General features: G+C 61.8%; 4 protein-coding genes across 4 annotated transcripts; 3 read left to right on the top strand and 1 right to left on the bottom strand.

The window, feature by feature from the left end:
* The first annotated feature begins 3,235 nt into the window (after nucleotides 1–3,235).
* Nucleotides 3,236–6,203, top strand: THITE_2122500 (uncharacterized protein). The gene has a single exon (XM_003657052.1). The coding sequence runs from the start codon at nucleotides 3,329–3,331 to the stop codon at nucleotides 5,975–5,977; it is 2,649 nt and encodes an 882-aa protein (XP_003657100.1). The 5' UTR covers nucleotides 3,236–3,328; the 3' UTR covers nucleotides 5,978–6,203.
* Nucleotides 6,204–7,337: 1,134 nt separating this feature from the next.
* Nucleotides 7,338–7,983, top strand: THITE_2122499 (uncharacterized protein). The gene has a single exon (XM_003657051.1). It carries the CDS (start codon nucleotides 7,760–7,762, stop codon nucleotides 7,919–7,921), a length of 162 nt encoding a protein of 53 aa, XP_003657099.1. The 5' UTR covers nucleotides 7,338–7,759; the 3' UTR covers nucleotides 7,922–7,983.
* Nucleotides 7,984–9,091: 1,108 nt separating this feature from the next.
* On the top strand, nucleotides 9,092–11,420 carry THITE_2122496 (uncharacterized protein). The gene is made up of 4 exons (XM_003657050.1): nucleotides 9,092–10,210; nucleotides 10,293–10,443; nucleotides 10,546–10,878; nucleotides 10,988–11,420. Exons 1-4 carry the CDS (start codon nucleotides 9,252–9,254, stop codon nucleotides 11,336–11,338), a joined length of 1,794 nt encoding a protein of 597 aa, XP_003657098.1. The 5' UTR covers nucleotides 9,092–9,251; the 3' UTR covers nucleotides 11,339–11,420.
* A 393-nt stretch (nucleotides 11,421–11,813) lies between these two features.
* On the bottom strand, nucleotides 11,814–15,077 carry THITE_2122491 (uncharacterized protein). The gene is made up of 5 exons (XM_003657049.1): nucleotides 14,865–15,077; nucleotides 14,671–14,797; nucleotides 13,344–14,578; nucleotides 12,877–13,275; nucleotides 11,814–12,786 (listed from the first exon to the last, which is right to left on the bottom strand). Exons 1-5 carry the CDS (start codon nucleotides 14,908–14,910, stop codon nucleotides 11,921–11,923), a joined length of 2,673 nt encoding a protein of 890 aa, XP_003657097.1. The 5' UTR covers nucleotides 14,911–15,077; the 3' UTR covers nucleotides 11,814–11,920.

The raw sequence follows: 15,077 nt of genomic DNA, 5'->3' as shown, positions 1-15,077 counted from the left end.
GCTGTGTGCGTCGTCGCCTCCGAGCAGCGTAGACACCGCGGTACGTACAGTGCCCATGACGTTGGGCACAGACACCCCGAATGTCCAGGAAGAGGTCGGAAAGGCCCTGCACCGCGCGCCTCGGTGATCCAGCCTGGCCATTCTCACGTTGTGGGTGGTCGAGGGAGCCACATGCGCCGCGTGCCGAGACCTCCATCCTGCTCCCGAGAGGGAGTCCCGCCAACCTTCTCAGATCCAGAGCTTGTATGCGGCAGAATGACGCACATTACGGATCCGTACATTAACGTTCCATACTCCCTTCATAAGGTCTGTAGAGAGGCGATTCGAGCCCGTCAGCTTCTGTCAACAATCGGTCGGCATTGAAATTTTGTTGCACAACCTGAACGCTGTATCAAGGAAGCCCGGCGTCCGGCCGCATCGGATCGAATCAGAGATGCAGTTCACCGGCGAGTGGCTGCAAGGCGATCCCGATTCGGCTCCCATGCACCTGCGTCGGGCCACTCTAGCATTTGCCGGCCCCCAAGCAGCCCTGGTGTCCCACCAACTCGAGGCACCCCCACCCAAGCTGTTCAGTTCCGGCAATCTGACCCCAGCATTCCGAACCAGCGAACAGGGAGGCTTCCCGGGCAAGCTGGAAGCCTGGAACGGCGGAATGCCAAGAAGGTGGTCTTTTGAAAAACGACTCATCGCACGCCACCAACTTCTTCCCCTTGGCCATCCACACCTGTTCGACGGCCTCGGTTCCGGGCTGCGGCGGATGCCTCCTTTTGCCCACAGGCAGGGTCGATGTTCCGCGGCTCGCCTTGCCGGCCTGCTGTATAATACACTCTCACGATCTCCACGCTCGGCCACCCGCTGGAGTTGCACTGCAGACGTACAGGACCTCAGGTACCTACCTCAGTTGCCTACCTCGCTCGTCGTACTCGTTGCCGGCTCCGGGAGTGTCAATATGCTCGCACACTCCTGCGGAAGGTGGTAGGTCAGTTAGTGTATGCACGAAATACATATTTCGTAACTTTCATTACCGACAAGTGAACACCCTAGTCATGCTGAGCAAGCATTGGGGGATCGGCAGGGCTGGGGATCCCGCCGTGCCTGATGAGAGGATGTTTACGGCAGTCCTGTGCAGTCGATCAAAAACATGCATCGCCAGGGCCAGGCCACTTCACCCAACACTGCTTGCAGTATGAATGAAGAATATACCGTAGTACATGAGTGTTTGCATTCCGTGCACTTCCCCCACGAGTTATTGCTCCGCAGCTCGAGTTTTGTTGGTCCTCCGTGCAATGATGCAGTACGGAGTACTGTGTATGGTGGTAACCTGGAGACGGGATGCACGGGATGTTTCAAGCGGGAGCGGGGTGGTGCTTTTGGCGTCCGGGCGCCAAGCGGCCGGTGCACAGCACCCTTCCCGAGGGCCACGGGAGCTTTTGGTGAGCAAGACGTGCCAGATGAAGCAGCCGTCGGCATTCGTCGCCACGCCTTGTTGTATTCGCATTTTCCCACGGCATCGCAGAGCGAGCAGCCAAGTTTCAAACTCAGCATATCCCGGGTGGAAATTCCGCTGAAACCACGCGGTCTCTGGGTTTTGACCGACGGAAAGAGCAGAGGACCACTCGCCATGGAAGGTGCAAGGTGGAGTTGGGAGGCCAAGAAGGCACGGTGACACTGTCCGAGCCGTGTCCGGGAATGAAGTGGGAAGGAGCCAAGCACTGAGCAGGGCCCGCCGCCCAGCGCTCCCTGCGCTAACTCAGGTGGTAGTTAGCAGCGAACAGGCCGCCCGCTTCGTTTTGCCGCTGAGTACGTGCTTGAGCTCCGCGTCTGGCGAGGTTATTGTTATTATCGAGTTTGGTGGAGGGGCTCAAAAAATGCCAAAAGCCCGCAAGGCGCCACGTCTTGACTTACTCCGTACTTCATCGCATTGCCCGTCTCCATCGTTGAACCAGACATGGTGGTCGGCATCATGGGACCTGGAATGACCCTAGCTTAAATAATCCAGCATCCAGACCCCGGCTCGACACGAACCTGCTTGACCCTGCCCGACGTTGCCGACACCACGCTCCGGAGTACCGAGCGACGCACTCAGAAACCGCGCGTGCGAGCCTGCAACCCGCAGTTCGCAACCCGCAACCCGCAACCCGCCATCCCGTCTTCGGCTTGTTCCCGCCGACCGACTCGGGTCCCTCCCTGATTGCTTGCACCGCTGCACCGCTAACTACACCACCTGAGTTAGCTTACCATTCCTGCTCCATCGACCCCGTCCGCCAAAACGGCTTTCTGCTGTTATCCTGTGCCCATCCCCCCTGGCTCCATCGCTTGCTCCTGCCATCTTCCACCAGCCTCTCGACATCAGCAAGCTTCCGCATTCCCCGCTCCCGTCGCGCATTCTGAGAAGCATTGCCAGCAACGTTTCGGCGTCACACTGGCCTCACCCGGATAGGCGCATCCTCGCATCCTGCGCCTGCTCACTCGTCCGGCTGCCCGCGCGTGCGGATACTTGCACCGTTGGTGGATGCTGTCCCACGCCGCCTGAGGTTGTGCAAGCCGCCCTTCTGCCCCTGCCAGAGCTCTGCTGCCTGGTCCCGAACCAGCGACCTTGGTGTCCGTCTGTCGACCACGCTCTCGACCGCCGCCGAGGTCCTTGCCCTGTTCCGCTTGTGCTGCCCCTGACCTTGACCCTGCTTCCCGCCGCGACTGCCGCAAGGCGATCGATCTCAACGGTAGCGTCGTCCTGAGTGTGCGTATTTAGTCGGCTCGCTCGCGGTCCGCCCGGCACCCCCGACCGAACGTCGAGTCTCGGCCCTCCCCCCTCCCGTGCCCGCCTCGCCACCCCTCCGAGCGGTCCTTGCAGCCGCCTGTTGTACGGTTACAGTGTGGCCAGGGAAGGCCTTGTTCTTTTTTATCCGTGTTTGCGTCAAGGGGGTCCCTTCGCGAGACCCAACCCGCCGTCACGATTGCTTCCCAACTGCGCATCCAGTCCATCCTCTCTCCCGACGAGCCGCCCGACGCCGATGCGCCTGCGGCAACGCCCACCTTCGCCCACCACCACAACCAGCAGCAGCAGCAGCAGCCGCAACTGCAGCCCACTCCGAAGCGGAAGTACCACGACGCCTTCGCCGCGCCGGCGCCCGATGCGCCCATCGAGCCGGCAGAGCCGTCTGCACCGCCCTGTCACCGCCCGCCCCCCGACCGGTTGCCCAACATACGCCAACCGCTGCCGCACAGTCCGCCGCGGCCCGCCGCCGCCGGGGCGGTCCGCAACCAGGGCTACACAGCACCCGTAACTGCTGCCGCCGACGATGACAGCCGGTCTCCCGGCCAGGTTCCAATGATGGCGGGCAGCCCCGGAAGCCCTGGCGCTGTCGACCCAAAGAAGGGGATCAAGCGGACCCCCTTGAGGTCCAGCATCGCGTGCCAACGCTGCCGGAAATCCAAGATCAAGTGCAACAACACCGGCGGCGACCAGCCCTGCGAGACGTGTATCCGCAATGGCAAGGAATGCACGTACCCGGAGGTCACCCCGGCCCCGCCGAAGCGGTCCGAGCCGCCCGCCGGAATCAAGATGGAGCAGGGCTCGGAGCGGAAGCGTCTGCGGAGGATCGAAGACATCGTCAAGATGGAGGGCGCCGTTTCGCCTGCCGTCGTCGCCGAGGACGTGCTCTCGGCCCCGTACCTGACCGAGACGGTCTGGAGCCAGCTGTTCGACATCTACCGGCTGCACTTCGCCACCGAGCTGCCGTTCCTACACCTGGCTACCCTGAAGGAGAAGCTCGGCAGCAGGTTCAGGGCGAAGCCCTCCGACACCTCGCCCGAGATCAACCTGGTACTGCTCGGCATCCTGACGCTGACCGCACGGTTCCACAGCACGCTAGTTTCCTACATCACAGCCCCGAAGAACACTCCCACCACGTCGGGTGCGCCCAAGGCCCGGCCGGCTGGCCCCGCTTCGGATGCCTCGAGCGCGTCCGAGTACTACGCCGATGTCCTTACTAAGGCCCTGGGCGGCCTGCGGACGAGCATGACGGTGGCCTCGGTGGAGAGGGTGCAAGCGTTCCTGATGTTGGGCCTCTACGAGTGGAGCCAGGCTCGGCCCAGGGTCGGAGGGATGGCAGCCTGGATGTACGTGGGAGTCGCCATCCGGATGGCCCAGGCATTGGGGCTGGGCGACGGCGACAGAGAGACCGGCAAGGTCTTCCGGCCACGGCCCATCAAGCCGGCCCCGCAGACCATGCCACCAGGACAGCGGCTGATCGCCAAAGAGATAAGGAGACGCACCATGTTCAGCTGTCTGATCCTGGACCGTCTGCTGGGCTGCGGCAAGGACCGGGTCTCGACCATCCGGTCCGAGGATTTGCGGATCCAACTGCCATGCTCCGAAGTCTCGTTCGACCTCTCGGAGGAGGTGTACACGGGTTTCCTGAAGCCGCTGCCCGGGGAAGGAGCTGGTCGCCGCGTTTCCGATAGTGTTCTCGGCCGCTTCGTCCGTCTTGTCGACCTTTGGGGTGAGATTTCCAAGTGGAGCTTCGCGGGCGGCCGCTTCACGGAGCAGCACCCTCCATGGTCGCCCCAGTCGACCTTTTACCAGCTGCGCGAGAAGCTGGAGGCGTTCTACGCAGATCTACCGGACCACTTCAGGTGGTCGGACAGCAACTACTACAAGCACGAGAACCACCAGGCGAGCAGCGTGTACGTGTCGCTGCACATGCTCGGCGCCGTGTGCAGGATCATGCTCCACCGGGAATACATACCCTTCATTCCTATCCTCTGCGACAAGCCGGTCGGCCCTCTCGACGAGCCCACGTTCCCGGCCGGTCAGGAGCCGCCGGGGTTTTGGGAAGACAGCGCCGAGCAGATCTTCCTCGCCGCCAGGGAGATCGTCGATCTCACCGAGATATGCCGCGACAAGCTGCCCATGTCGTCGCTCGTGCTCTTTGCCGTCTGGACCGCCGCGTTCGTGGGCATCTATGCGGTGCACTTCCCGCACATCGACACCAAAGGCCATATGCTTCCGAAGCAGGAACTGGCTGCTGGAGAGTTGGACGTGACCAAGCACGGCCCGACGGGACTGACGTACAAGATGCTGACGCACATGTCCGTCTGGCTCAAGCTGGCCGAGACGTACGTCACCTACTTCCGCGAGATGGCGTGCTACTACGACACGGTGAAGCAGGACTACGAGAGGCACATCGGCCGGCGACCTCCCGCCAGCACCACGGGCGAAGGGAGGCTCAGCTTGCGCATGGGCGGCGGCGGGCTCGAGGAGTGGAAGCAGCAGGCCTTCAAGGTGGTCAACAACGGCGAGATCCTGGCCGGGGACGAAGAGAAGAGCTCCTCGCGCGACAGCACCGCCGAGCCGGGGTCCTCCGTCGGCGGGCCCGACAGCAGCCACCCGACCGACCACGCCAAGACGCCGCGGTCCACGTCCCTGTCCTTCACGCCTATCAACAGCGCCCCGCCGCACCCAAGCCATCCCGACTCCGCCTCCGAGGCGGCGGCCGAGGCGGCGGCCTCCACCCTCTGGCGCTTCCAGCAACAACAGCAACCTCAACAACAACAACAACAACAACACCAACAGCACTCCCCCTCGCAATCCTCCGACACCATGCCGTCCCCACAGATGCAGCAGCAGCAGCAGCAGCAACAGCAACAGCAGCAGCAAGCGCACCCGGCCGCGAGCGCGGGCGCCAGCGTCATGCCCATCTTGCCGGCGTACGCGCAGGGCGACGTGGCCGAGTACCTCGAGCAGAACCAGTCGCTGCCGTGGGCCCAGGTGCCCGGCGGCGTCGACCAGTTCGCCCACGGCGCCGACATGATGGGGCCGCCCGACACCGGCAACCTCTTCTGGGGCGGCATGTCGGACGTGTGGACGGTGGTCCCGCAGGTCGGCGGCGGCGGCGGCGTGCAGCAGCAGGTCGGCGGCGGGGTGCCCGTGCCCGTGGGCGTGCAGGTGCAGCATGTCGGGGGGTATTCTTACTAGGTAACGAGGGGAGTTGCTACTAGGTAGGGAGGGGAGTTGTTACTAAGTAGGGAGGGGAGTTGTTGGTTGGTTGGGGTGGGGAACTCGGTTGACAGGGCTTTGGGGCGAAGGGCGAAGGAGGGATGTTGTGAAACTTGGAAGGTTCGGCTTCTTCTTTTTCTTTCATTCTTGCTTTGGTCGATTGCCCTGCCTACGTTACCATTCAGAGAGCACCTGTTGAGAGAGGTGTCTGCGTGTGTGTGTTTTGGAAGGGGGGGAAATGGGGAAGGGGAGATTAGGAAGTTGGTAGGCCCATTTGAAATGCGTGCTAAGCTAGAGTGAAGAAAATCTCATGTAGGTATCGCAGACAGAATGAATGATGGGTGGTGGTGGAGGAACGGATGGAAAGAACTTCTGAAGAATGGGGATGGTTGAATCGCGCTGGGCTAGGTATTTATGAATGGCGAGGCGCTTCACGGCGCACTCGCGAGGCCACACACACAGTTTATGGTCGAGTTTTTTGAGTTGGCAGTTGGGAGTAGTATGTGTACGGTTCTCCCGTTCGCCGGTAGTACGTACTGGTAGTCAATGTTTCTCTCTCTTATTTTTTTCTCTTTTTGGTTCTTGGGTGTTGCGGGCTCTCTTCCGTGCATAGCCTGGCAGGAGGCACGCGGGCAGGCTGGACGGGGCGCGGCGGTTTTTTTTGTTGACGACATGTAAAGGGGTTGGGGCCGGGGAAGGGGGAGGGAGGGGGGTTTGTTGAGGGCGCGGGTTGTTTTGTAGCTTGTCGTTTGTTTCTGATTCGAGTGTGTATGGTTGCTCCCTAGTACTTCACTACCTACTGTTGCGTCCTGCGACTACCTACTACAGGTACTACAATATTTGATACCTACCTATTTTGCGCCAAGTTTTCTATGTATTTTGGAGCTCCTTACTTGGTTGCAAGTTGCTGTGCGTGTCGATGGCTAGATGGACTAAATGGCCAGGGTGAAGCGGTTGATGCTGTGCAAATGGCTTGTTCGGTGTGGTACTCTATGCTCTTCCCACTCCTCACTCTCTTCCCTCTTCTTCGCCTTCCGAGGAATCGTTGTTCTTCGTTGCCTCCCTACCTTGTCTGCCGTTTCACTGTTCAAGGCTGAAAAAGGTGGTCGAGGAGAGGGGGGCGTGGCTAGAGTGTATGGGGCTGTTGCATCACAGGTGGGTTAGGAGTAGTCAGTCCGAGAAGAGAAAGAAGGGAAGTACCCGGGCACGGGCCCACGGAGGGGGAAGTGTGGTCGGACAAAGCTGAATTGCCTTGCTGGCCTTGGCACGATCCAGCGGCGTTGACGTTGTGCGACGTTGCTCGTGCTGTTTTCCTGCTTTTGTCTGGGGGTGGGTGTGGGTCGTCTTCAAGTGGCTGTGTCCGTCCTTCTGTGATCGTGGGGGGAGGACAGGAGACATAACAACTGGCCGACGCCTCGGGACATGCCACACTAGCGGATGGGGGAGAAGTAGGTATGCGTTTGGGCAGGCTGGGCCAAGGAAGGGACGTGTTGGGCATCTTCTGTGGGTCACTGTCGAGGCCTTGGTCGAGCCCAGCGCCTGTTTGAGTTCAAGTCCTTCTTTGTTCGCTTGTTTGCCTGTTCAAATACTCCGTACACACCAACCGATGCTGACAATCTTGCCTGTTCCGTATTGATGATACACTGATACAGCCCCCAACACCAAACCACCAGACCAGACGGGAAGGAAAGCGGGTCATCATCAGTCGTCACAGATGCGAAACAATCTCGGGGTATATCCTCCTTCCAGGCCGCGGCCGCCATGCTTCCTCTCAGTGTGTGTGTGTGTTTGATGCTATTGCTGCTCCTGCTGCTGCTGCTGCTGCTGCTGGCATTTAGGTACCGGGAGCAGTGTGGTCCGCTCATCTCAGCACGGTCGACGAGGTCGACTCGTTGGAGGTGGTCTTGGTCAGCCTCGCCATGAAGAACTCCATATCACGGCGGACAATGTCCGGGAACCTGACTTCTTTGCCCGCCGTGGCGAGCTCATAGTCCGAAGTGGACGACTGGACGCTGCTGGACCGGCTGTGCTGGGCAGGGAAGGAGTAGTCCCGGGCCTGGTCGGGGCTGAGGCTGCCCGAGGTGGGAGAGTCGGCAGGGAGAGACATGATGAGTTCTGGCGGGCAGGCTGAGGCTGAGAGGTCAGCACGTGGGGAGAGAGTGAGAGGGCTGTTCAGGCAAGTACTTACACGGGCTGTTGTTATTGATGGGGAATCACAAGTCACTTCAGACAGATTCAAGGCTCAACCCATTGAAGAGGCACGGCGGCGGAAGAGGGCCAGACTTTTCAAGAAGACAAGCAGACGACACTCCTCCTCCGCCCTCGAACGTCTCAAGAGCACATCTTATACCATGGACATCCGCATCTGCGTTGGGCAGCCCCCCATCTGGCACCCAAACTGTTGACAACACATAACTGAGAAGGGCAAGGGGTCGCGCGGGTGCAGGGCCGCCATTGGGCGCCTCCGAGCCTCAGCGCGAGCCATCGTTGGCTGCAGCCTTGGGCTGTGCAGGGCCGCTCGGTGTCTGCAAACGAACGAACAAGGAAGCGATCTGAGGCAAGGGGTTCACTTCGGGACAGTGTTCTCGTGACTCGCGCGTGGGGAGGCGGCCTGGTCCGGGCCTTATCTGGGGGTGGCTGCCAGGGGCCCGTCTCCGCTAACTAACTCCACTTGGTAGGTAGTGCCCTGTCAGGTCAGGGTAGGTATGGAAAACTGCCCTGGTGTGGTAGTGCTGTTGTGTTGCCAGGCGCGGAAAAGTTAACTGGCGTTAACGTGCCTACTGTGTAAGGCAGTTGGCAAAAAAGCCCGAACGGCTGCCGCCCAGTTGCTGTGGCGTCCTCTGAAAATTAACGAACAGTTGGAACTCGGCAAAAAGGAGCAACAACCACAGCATCAACATCGGTTTACTACGAGCTGACTCCTTGTTTGTCATCCAATCCTCCAAAATGCGGGAGGTCAGCACCTAAATCCATAGGTTTGTAATCAGAACATGTATGTACAGGACACAGTAGTTAGTTCCGAGATGAGAGCCGCTTAATTCCGAGCCGGTTCGGTGGCTCGCCGCGCCACCGGCTTAACCTCGCTCTTAGTGAACATGAAGGATGATGGATTACATGAGCACAGCGGGATTCGGATAACCCACCATAAGCGTCATCGAAGGAAGAGGACAAAAAGACAGATTTCCTCTCTCGGATTCCGAGATTTTTTTTTCTCTCTTTTTGCTCAGCCTGGAACCATTTCCACAATCCAGCCATGGCAACGGCGGACGACCTGTCCCTCTCCAAGGAGGCCGTGACACCGGCCGTCTCCGGAGCCGAATCCGACTCGGCATCGACATCCATGGGGACAATCGCGCCCCTTCCGGCCGCACCAGGGCCGCAGCAACAGCAGCAGCAGCAGCAGCGGCGGCCCGACCCGGACCAGAGCCGGGATCACAACTCGGACCCCGAATCGGACCCGGAATCACACCGCCGCATCTCCCAAGGGGGCCCGCGCTCGCAGTCCTTCGGCGCGCGCCCGGCCTGCTTCACCTCGACGCTGCAGGAGTGCCTTTTCGTCTTCCAGGCCACGACCGCGACAGCTACCTCGTCCTTCTTCCTCGGCGCCTCCGCCATCCTGACCGCCTCCATCGGCCGCGACCTGGGCATGACGCAGGGGGAGATCAGCTGGATCACGGCGTCGACGTCGCTGACGGCGGGCGCGTTCCAGCTCGGGCTGGGCCAGTCGGCCGACCTGCTGGGGCGGCGGGCGCAGTTCGTGGCGGGGATGGCGTCGTTCGCGGCGTTCGCGCTGCTGGTCGCCTTCGCGCAGAACCCCTTCTGGATGGACGTCGTGTGCGGCCTGCTGGGCCTGTGCGCCGCCATGGTCGTCCCCCCCGCCATCGGCATCATGGGCGCCGCCTACGACGTGCCCAGCAAGCGCAAGAACCTCGCCTTCTCCGCCTTCAGCGCCGGCAACCCCCTCGGCTTCGTCCTCGGCAGCGTCATCAGCGGCGTCGCCGCCATGGTCCTCAACTGGCGCGCCTCCTACGTCCTCATGGCCATCCTCTGGGTCGTCTTCGCCGTCGGCGCCCTCTGGACCATCCCCAAGGTCGAGGCATACCCGCCCGGCGAGCCGTTCCGGGAGAGGCTGGCGCGGTTCGTGCGCACGTTCGACTTCGTCGGCACCGCGCTGACCATCCTGGGGACCGGCCTGCTGACGGCCGGGATAACGTGAGTAATTAATTGTGTTGCGGGCAAGGTGTGGACGGGGAAAAGGGGGGGAGAAGGTATACTAACGTGGTGCGTGGGGCAGGCTCGGCCCGACGGACGGTTGGAAGACGGCGCACATCATTGCCATGCTCGTCGTTGGCGTGGTGTTGCTCGCCGCGTTTGTCGGCTGGGAGACCGTCTACCCGCACCCGCTGATGCCGCCGCACATCTGGAAGGACCGCAATTTCACCTTTGTACGTGTCTGGCGCTGTGCTTGCTTGCTGAGCGGCGTTGTTGGGGTTGGAGTTGAGGGTGGTGTTGGGAAGGGTTTGTGTTTGGCTGACTGACTCCCGCAGATCATACTGTCCTGCCTCCCCGGCTTCATGGCGTTCACGTCGTCCCAATTTTGGCTGTCGTTCTTCATGCAGGAGCGCCAAGGCCTGACGCCGCTCCTGGTCGCCGTACACCTGCTGCCGCAGGTTGTCGCCGGCCTGATCTACAACGCGATCGCCGGCGCGGTCCTGCACCGCATCAACAACACGCTGCTCCTGGTCATGGGAAGCCTGGCGTACGTCGGATCGAACGTGCTGCTGGCGCTCATGCAGCCCGACAGCCCGTACTGGGCCTTCATCTTCCCGTCGCTGATTCTGGGCGTTGTCGGGGCTGACTTCCAGTTCAACGTGGCGAATGTAGGTCCAGCCCTGCCCAGGCCAGCCCCAGCCCCAGCCCCAAGCTCGTTTTCTTGGCAATGTTACACGAAAGCGTCGCTGACGGGCAACCCCTCCTTCCTGTTGATAGATGTACGTGATGCAGTCGTTGCCCTCCCACCAGCAGGCCCTGGCCGGCGGCATCTTCAACACGCTGTTCAGGCTGGGGACGGCCATCGCGCTGGGCGTGTCGACGGCTGTCTTCACGCAGTCGACCGAGACGCCGCAGGGCGTGGCCGACCCCATGGTGCCCTACGCCAAGGCGTTCCAGGTGTCCATCGGCCTGGCCGCCGGCAGCTTCCTCTTCCTGCCGTTCGTCCGGCTGGGCACCCAGGGCCATGCCCCCCGCCCCGCGGACGCTGGCGAGCCTGCGGGCTCCGGCAAGGCGGTCGCTCTCGCACAGATTGCGCCCGCTGCTGCCGAAAAGAAGGAGCAGAAGTAGAGGTTTTGCCATCTAACCGTGCCATATCTTGATGTTTTGGAAAGCCGTCGATAGACCTTGGATACTGGAAACCGTCGATAGATCTTGGGAGCTCAGAAATACACCTGGATAGATGTCTCTGTAGACCGACTGCGAAGGGGTGTTTACGAGATCAAATGATTAAATGATAAGACACTGTATTCGAGTCGCCAATGATTGCTCTGTTGTGTTCTCCTCCCACGGCATGGTATTATACCCGGCGTCTGCCATGTCTCTTTGGTCTGGCTTGTTTGTTTGTGCCAACCTGGTCTGGGCCTTGCCGCGTTGGATGGCCGGCGAAACAGACATCGAGGAACCTGTGGCTACTGAAATATCATGGCATGAAGTAAATAATATAGTCAAGATTACAGCCGCAACGGCCGAGAAAAGCTAATAATATGTAATTCCAACTTGGTCAGCCTGTTCAACCCGGGTATCAAACGCAAATCCATTCCAGGCACCGGAACCCGTCCACGATCACCGCACACCCACCTGCCTCCTTAGATTCCCAGCCCACAACACACCCCCCCGACTCCTCACCCGTTCGCACACCACCATTACCGCCTAGTAATAAATCTTCTCCTCCCACACAGGCGGGCGCGCGCCCTCGCGGTCCCAAACGATCTTTCCCTTGTCGTCGAGCTCGCAGCCCTCGTCGGTGATGGGGATGACGCGGGCGGTGTGGGCGACCTCCTGCTTGGAGACGCCGGCCGGGTCGGCGGGGATCCACAGCAGCGGCGCCGCCGACGTGACCGCGGGCGGGTGGTACGCGTTGGCGGCGACGTCGGCCGCGTACGGCTCCAGCGCCGCGCCGCGCGGCACCAGCGCCCGCAGCGTCGCGTAGTCCGCGTAGAGCCACGGCTTGAGGAAGCGCGTGAGCACGTTGCCGCCGCCGCGGCCGCCGCGGCTGGCGGCCTGGCGGGCCTCCTCCTCGCGTGCGTGGGCGGCGGCGGCGGCGTCGCCGTCCGCCTCGGACGCGGACTGCGCGGGCTTGTCGCCGTCGGCGACGGCGTCGTTGTTGTTATTGCTGGTGCTCGGGCCGGGGCCGGCCGCGGCGGCGTTCTTCTCGGGGTCGAGGAGCCGCGCAGACTCCTCCTCCTCGGCGAGCAGGGTCAGCGGCAGGTTGTACAGCAGCGGGTCGAGGGCGCTGTTGAGCGAGAGGTGGAAGAGCACGGTGAACACAAGGAAGGCGACCATCAGCACGAGCGGGCCCGGGGCGACCGACGCGCCGAACAGGCCGATCATGCACACCTCGGCCAGGTACAGGCCCGTGAAGAGCTGCTTGATGGCGCGCGGGTAGATGAGGCCGCGCGTGTCGATCTTCGTGTCGGTGACGAAGAGAATGTTATATTTATAAGCTAGGTGAAAACCAGCCATAGCTATGGTGGCCCAGCCCAGCATCAGCGGGGCGATGCACGAGTACGTGATGGCTGTGTACGTGTCAGCAAGCCCCTTTAAGCCGGGGGGGCGGGGTTGGGGGGGGGGGGGAGGGAGAGGGGGTGTGTTGACAGTTGACATACCGACGACGATGATGTTAGTGTAAACCGGCAAGGTGCTGCCCCACGAGATGGCGCTGAGGTTGGACCACTTCGTGTACAGCGCGCGGGGCGTGTTGGCAAGGAACTTGTAGAGCAGTGTGAAAACGACGAAACCGACGACCTGGGTCAGGACCGAAACCGAGATGCTCAGTCCCTGAACGATAAAATAGGCAATGTAGAGGTTGGACGCCTTGGGCAGGTTGTTGGCCAGGATGCTCGGGGCGCTCATGGGGCTGTCGACGATCTGCTTGGCCACGGCGGTCGCCGAGGACGCCAGGGTGGCGACCAGGAAGACCTGGACGACCTGGAAGGCGAAGTAGGCGTTTTGCGTGAACAGCTCGACCCTCGAGAGGGACGGCTCGCCGGCCAGCTTCGCGCACACTATTTTTGTAGGTGGTCAGCCAAGACTCGGGATGAAGTTAAGCAAAGGGGGGCCGGTCGGAACGTACGGCGCATGACGATCGGCACGAGCGCCATGAGAATCGAGAGAAGAACTGATGGCAACAGGCCGGTCACGACGCCCATGATGACGGGCGGGATATCGCCCAGCCAGTGCAGCCAGCTGAAGCTCGAGAGATAGGTGATGTTGCTGACGGCGCCAACGAAGGCGACCGGAATGGCCCAGAAAAGGATCATGGCAGTGATGAATGCCACCACGGCGTAGCGGCGAATCACCTTCTGCCACCAGGGGATGGCGAGCGACTTCCAAACAATCTCGCCCGGCCGGATGCCGACGTGCTTGGGAGTCATGTGCAGGCCCTGGTGGTGGGCGAGGATCTGGGAGGCACCTTCGGCGTCGGCTTGGGTTCGGAACTCGATGAAGACACCAGGGACCTTCCTGTACCCGCCGGCGCGGTACTTCGCCTGGGCGGCTTCGACCTCCGGGATGAGCCGCTCGAGCTCGGAGCGGCACCAGTTGATGGTGTCGACCTTCTTGCCCCACAGACCCAGGGGCCCGAGGCGGTGGGTTGGACGCTTCTTGTTGGGCACCCAGCGGGCGGCGACGCTGCCGGACTCGGCATCGCCCACGATGGGGGCCTTGTCGGCCTCGTCGGCAGCGGCGCCCTTCTTGATGGCCTCCTGGCGGGCCTTGTTCGCGAGCTTGATCAGCTTGACCTCAGCCTTCTCGAGGCGCATGGCGGCCTTGTCGCGGTCCTCGACCAGCTTGTCGAGCTCCTTGGTGTCGCTGGTGATCCAGACGTTCTTGACCGCGGGGCCGAAGACCTTGCGCAGCTTCGCCTCGTCCAGGTAGGGGGCGGGCACAGAGGTGAACAGCACGGTGCGGGACGAGATGCGGTCGGCGTAGAAGGGGCTCAGCAGGAAGGCCTGGCGCAGGTTGATGAAGAAGATGCACTCGCGCATGATCATGTACATGACAAAGCCGAAGTACAGCCACGAGACGAAGGCGTGGGCATAGTAGCGGTTGTACTGGGTGTCCTGATTGATGTTGGCGTACGACAGGATGTCGAGCTGGGTCTGGTTGCCGCCGCCGGTGGCGTTAACTGGGAACAGGATGGGCCAGGTGATGCAGCAGCCCACTGCACAAAGGATCAGGGCGGTGCGCAGGTAACGGATATAGAGGTAGGCGTCGAGGGACTGGTGCTGCAGGGCGTAGATGTCGGGGATCTTCCAGAAGCTGCCGACCCAGTTGAAGAAGCCGCCGGGAAGGGGCGGCGAGCGCTCGCTGGGGCCGGGGCCGGAGGCCCGTGTTAGCAAGCCGATGCCATGAGACGTCGCGGGGATTGCGAGGGTTGCGAGGGACCAAGTCTACCGTACCTCTCCCGCAAGCTCCCGAGATAGGTCCTGGGGGCATAGTAGCGGCGCTGGCTCCGCCGCAGGACCAGGAAGATGGAAATGTACACGGCAGAGACGACCGCTACCGGGACGAGGGTCGAGACCATGCCTGCAGCGAGCGACGAGTCAACGAGATGCACCCCGTCGTGGCATATAGGGTCATGGCCGGCACTCACCCGACAGCGACGACGGCTTTGCCGCCTGGTCGCTGTTGCTGCTCATGCTGGCGGCGGGGCGGAATCACTCTCGGGGTAACTGAGTATCCTCGCGCTTTCGTCCTTCTCTTGTCCTGTCGACCGACCGCGTTGGGAGGGCGTCTGGAGTCGAGGCGTCAGTCGCCCCGGATGCCCTGGCGTCCCGAAACAGGCTTGTCAGATCACCAAATCGAC

This window comes from Thermothielavioides terrestris, chromosome 5 (genome assembly GCF_000226115.1).
Source record: "Thermothielavioides terrestris NRRL 8126 chromosome 5, complete sequence".
Lineage (NCBI taxonomy): Eukaryota > Fungi > Ascomycota > Sordariomycetes > Sordariales > Chaetomiaceae > Thermothielavioides > Thermothielavioides terrestris.
This window is presented reverse-complemented; position numbering and strand designations above follow the sequence as displayed.

Coding starts and splice junctions, on each gene's coding strand:
- THITE_2122500 (XM_003657052.1), top strand. CDS start 3,329: ATGATGGCGGGCAGCCCCGGAAGCCCTGGCGCTGTCGACCCAAAGAAG.
- THITE_2122499 (XM_003657051.1), top strand. CDS start 7,760: ATGCTTCCTCTCAGTGTGTGTGTGTGTTTGATGCTATTGCTGCTCCTG.
- THITE_2122496 (XM_003657050.1), top strand. CDS start 9,252: ATGGCAACGGCGGACGACCTGTCCCTCTCCAAGGAGGCCGTGACACCG. Junction 10,211..10,292: donor CTGCTGACGGCCGGGATAAC/GTGAGTAATTAA, acceptor TGCGTGGGGCAG/GCTCGGCCCGACGGACGGTT. Junction 10,879..10,987: donor TCCAGTTCAACGTGGCGAAT/GTAGGTCCAGCC, acceptor TCCTGTTGATAG/ATGTACGTGATGCAGTCGTT.
- THITE_2122491 (XM_003657049.1), bottom strand. CDS start 14,910: ATGAGCAGCAACAGCGACCAGGCGGCAAAGCCGTCGTCGCTGTCGG. Junction 13,276..13,343: donor CGTGCCGATCGTCATGCGCC/GTACGTTCCGAC, acceptor CTACAAAAATAG/TGTGCGCGAAGCTGGCCGGC. Junction 12,787..12,876: donor CACTAACATCATCGTCGTCG/GTATGTCAACTG, acceptor ACACGTACACAG/CCATCACGTACTCGTGCATC.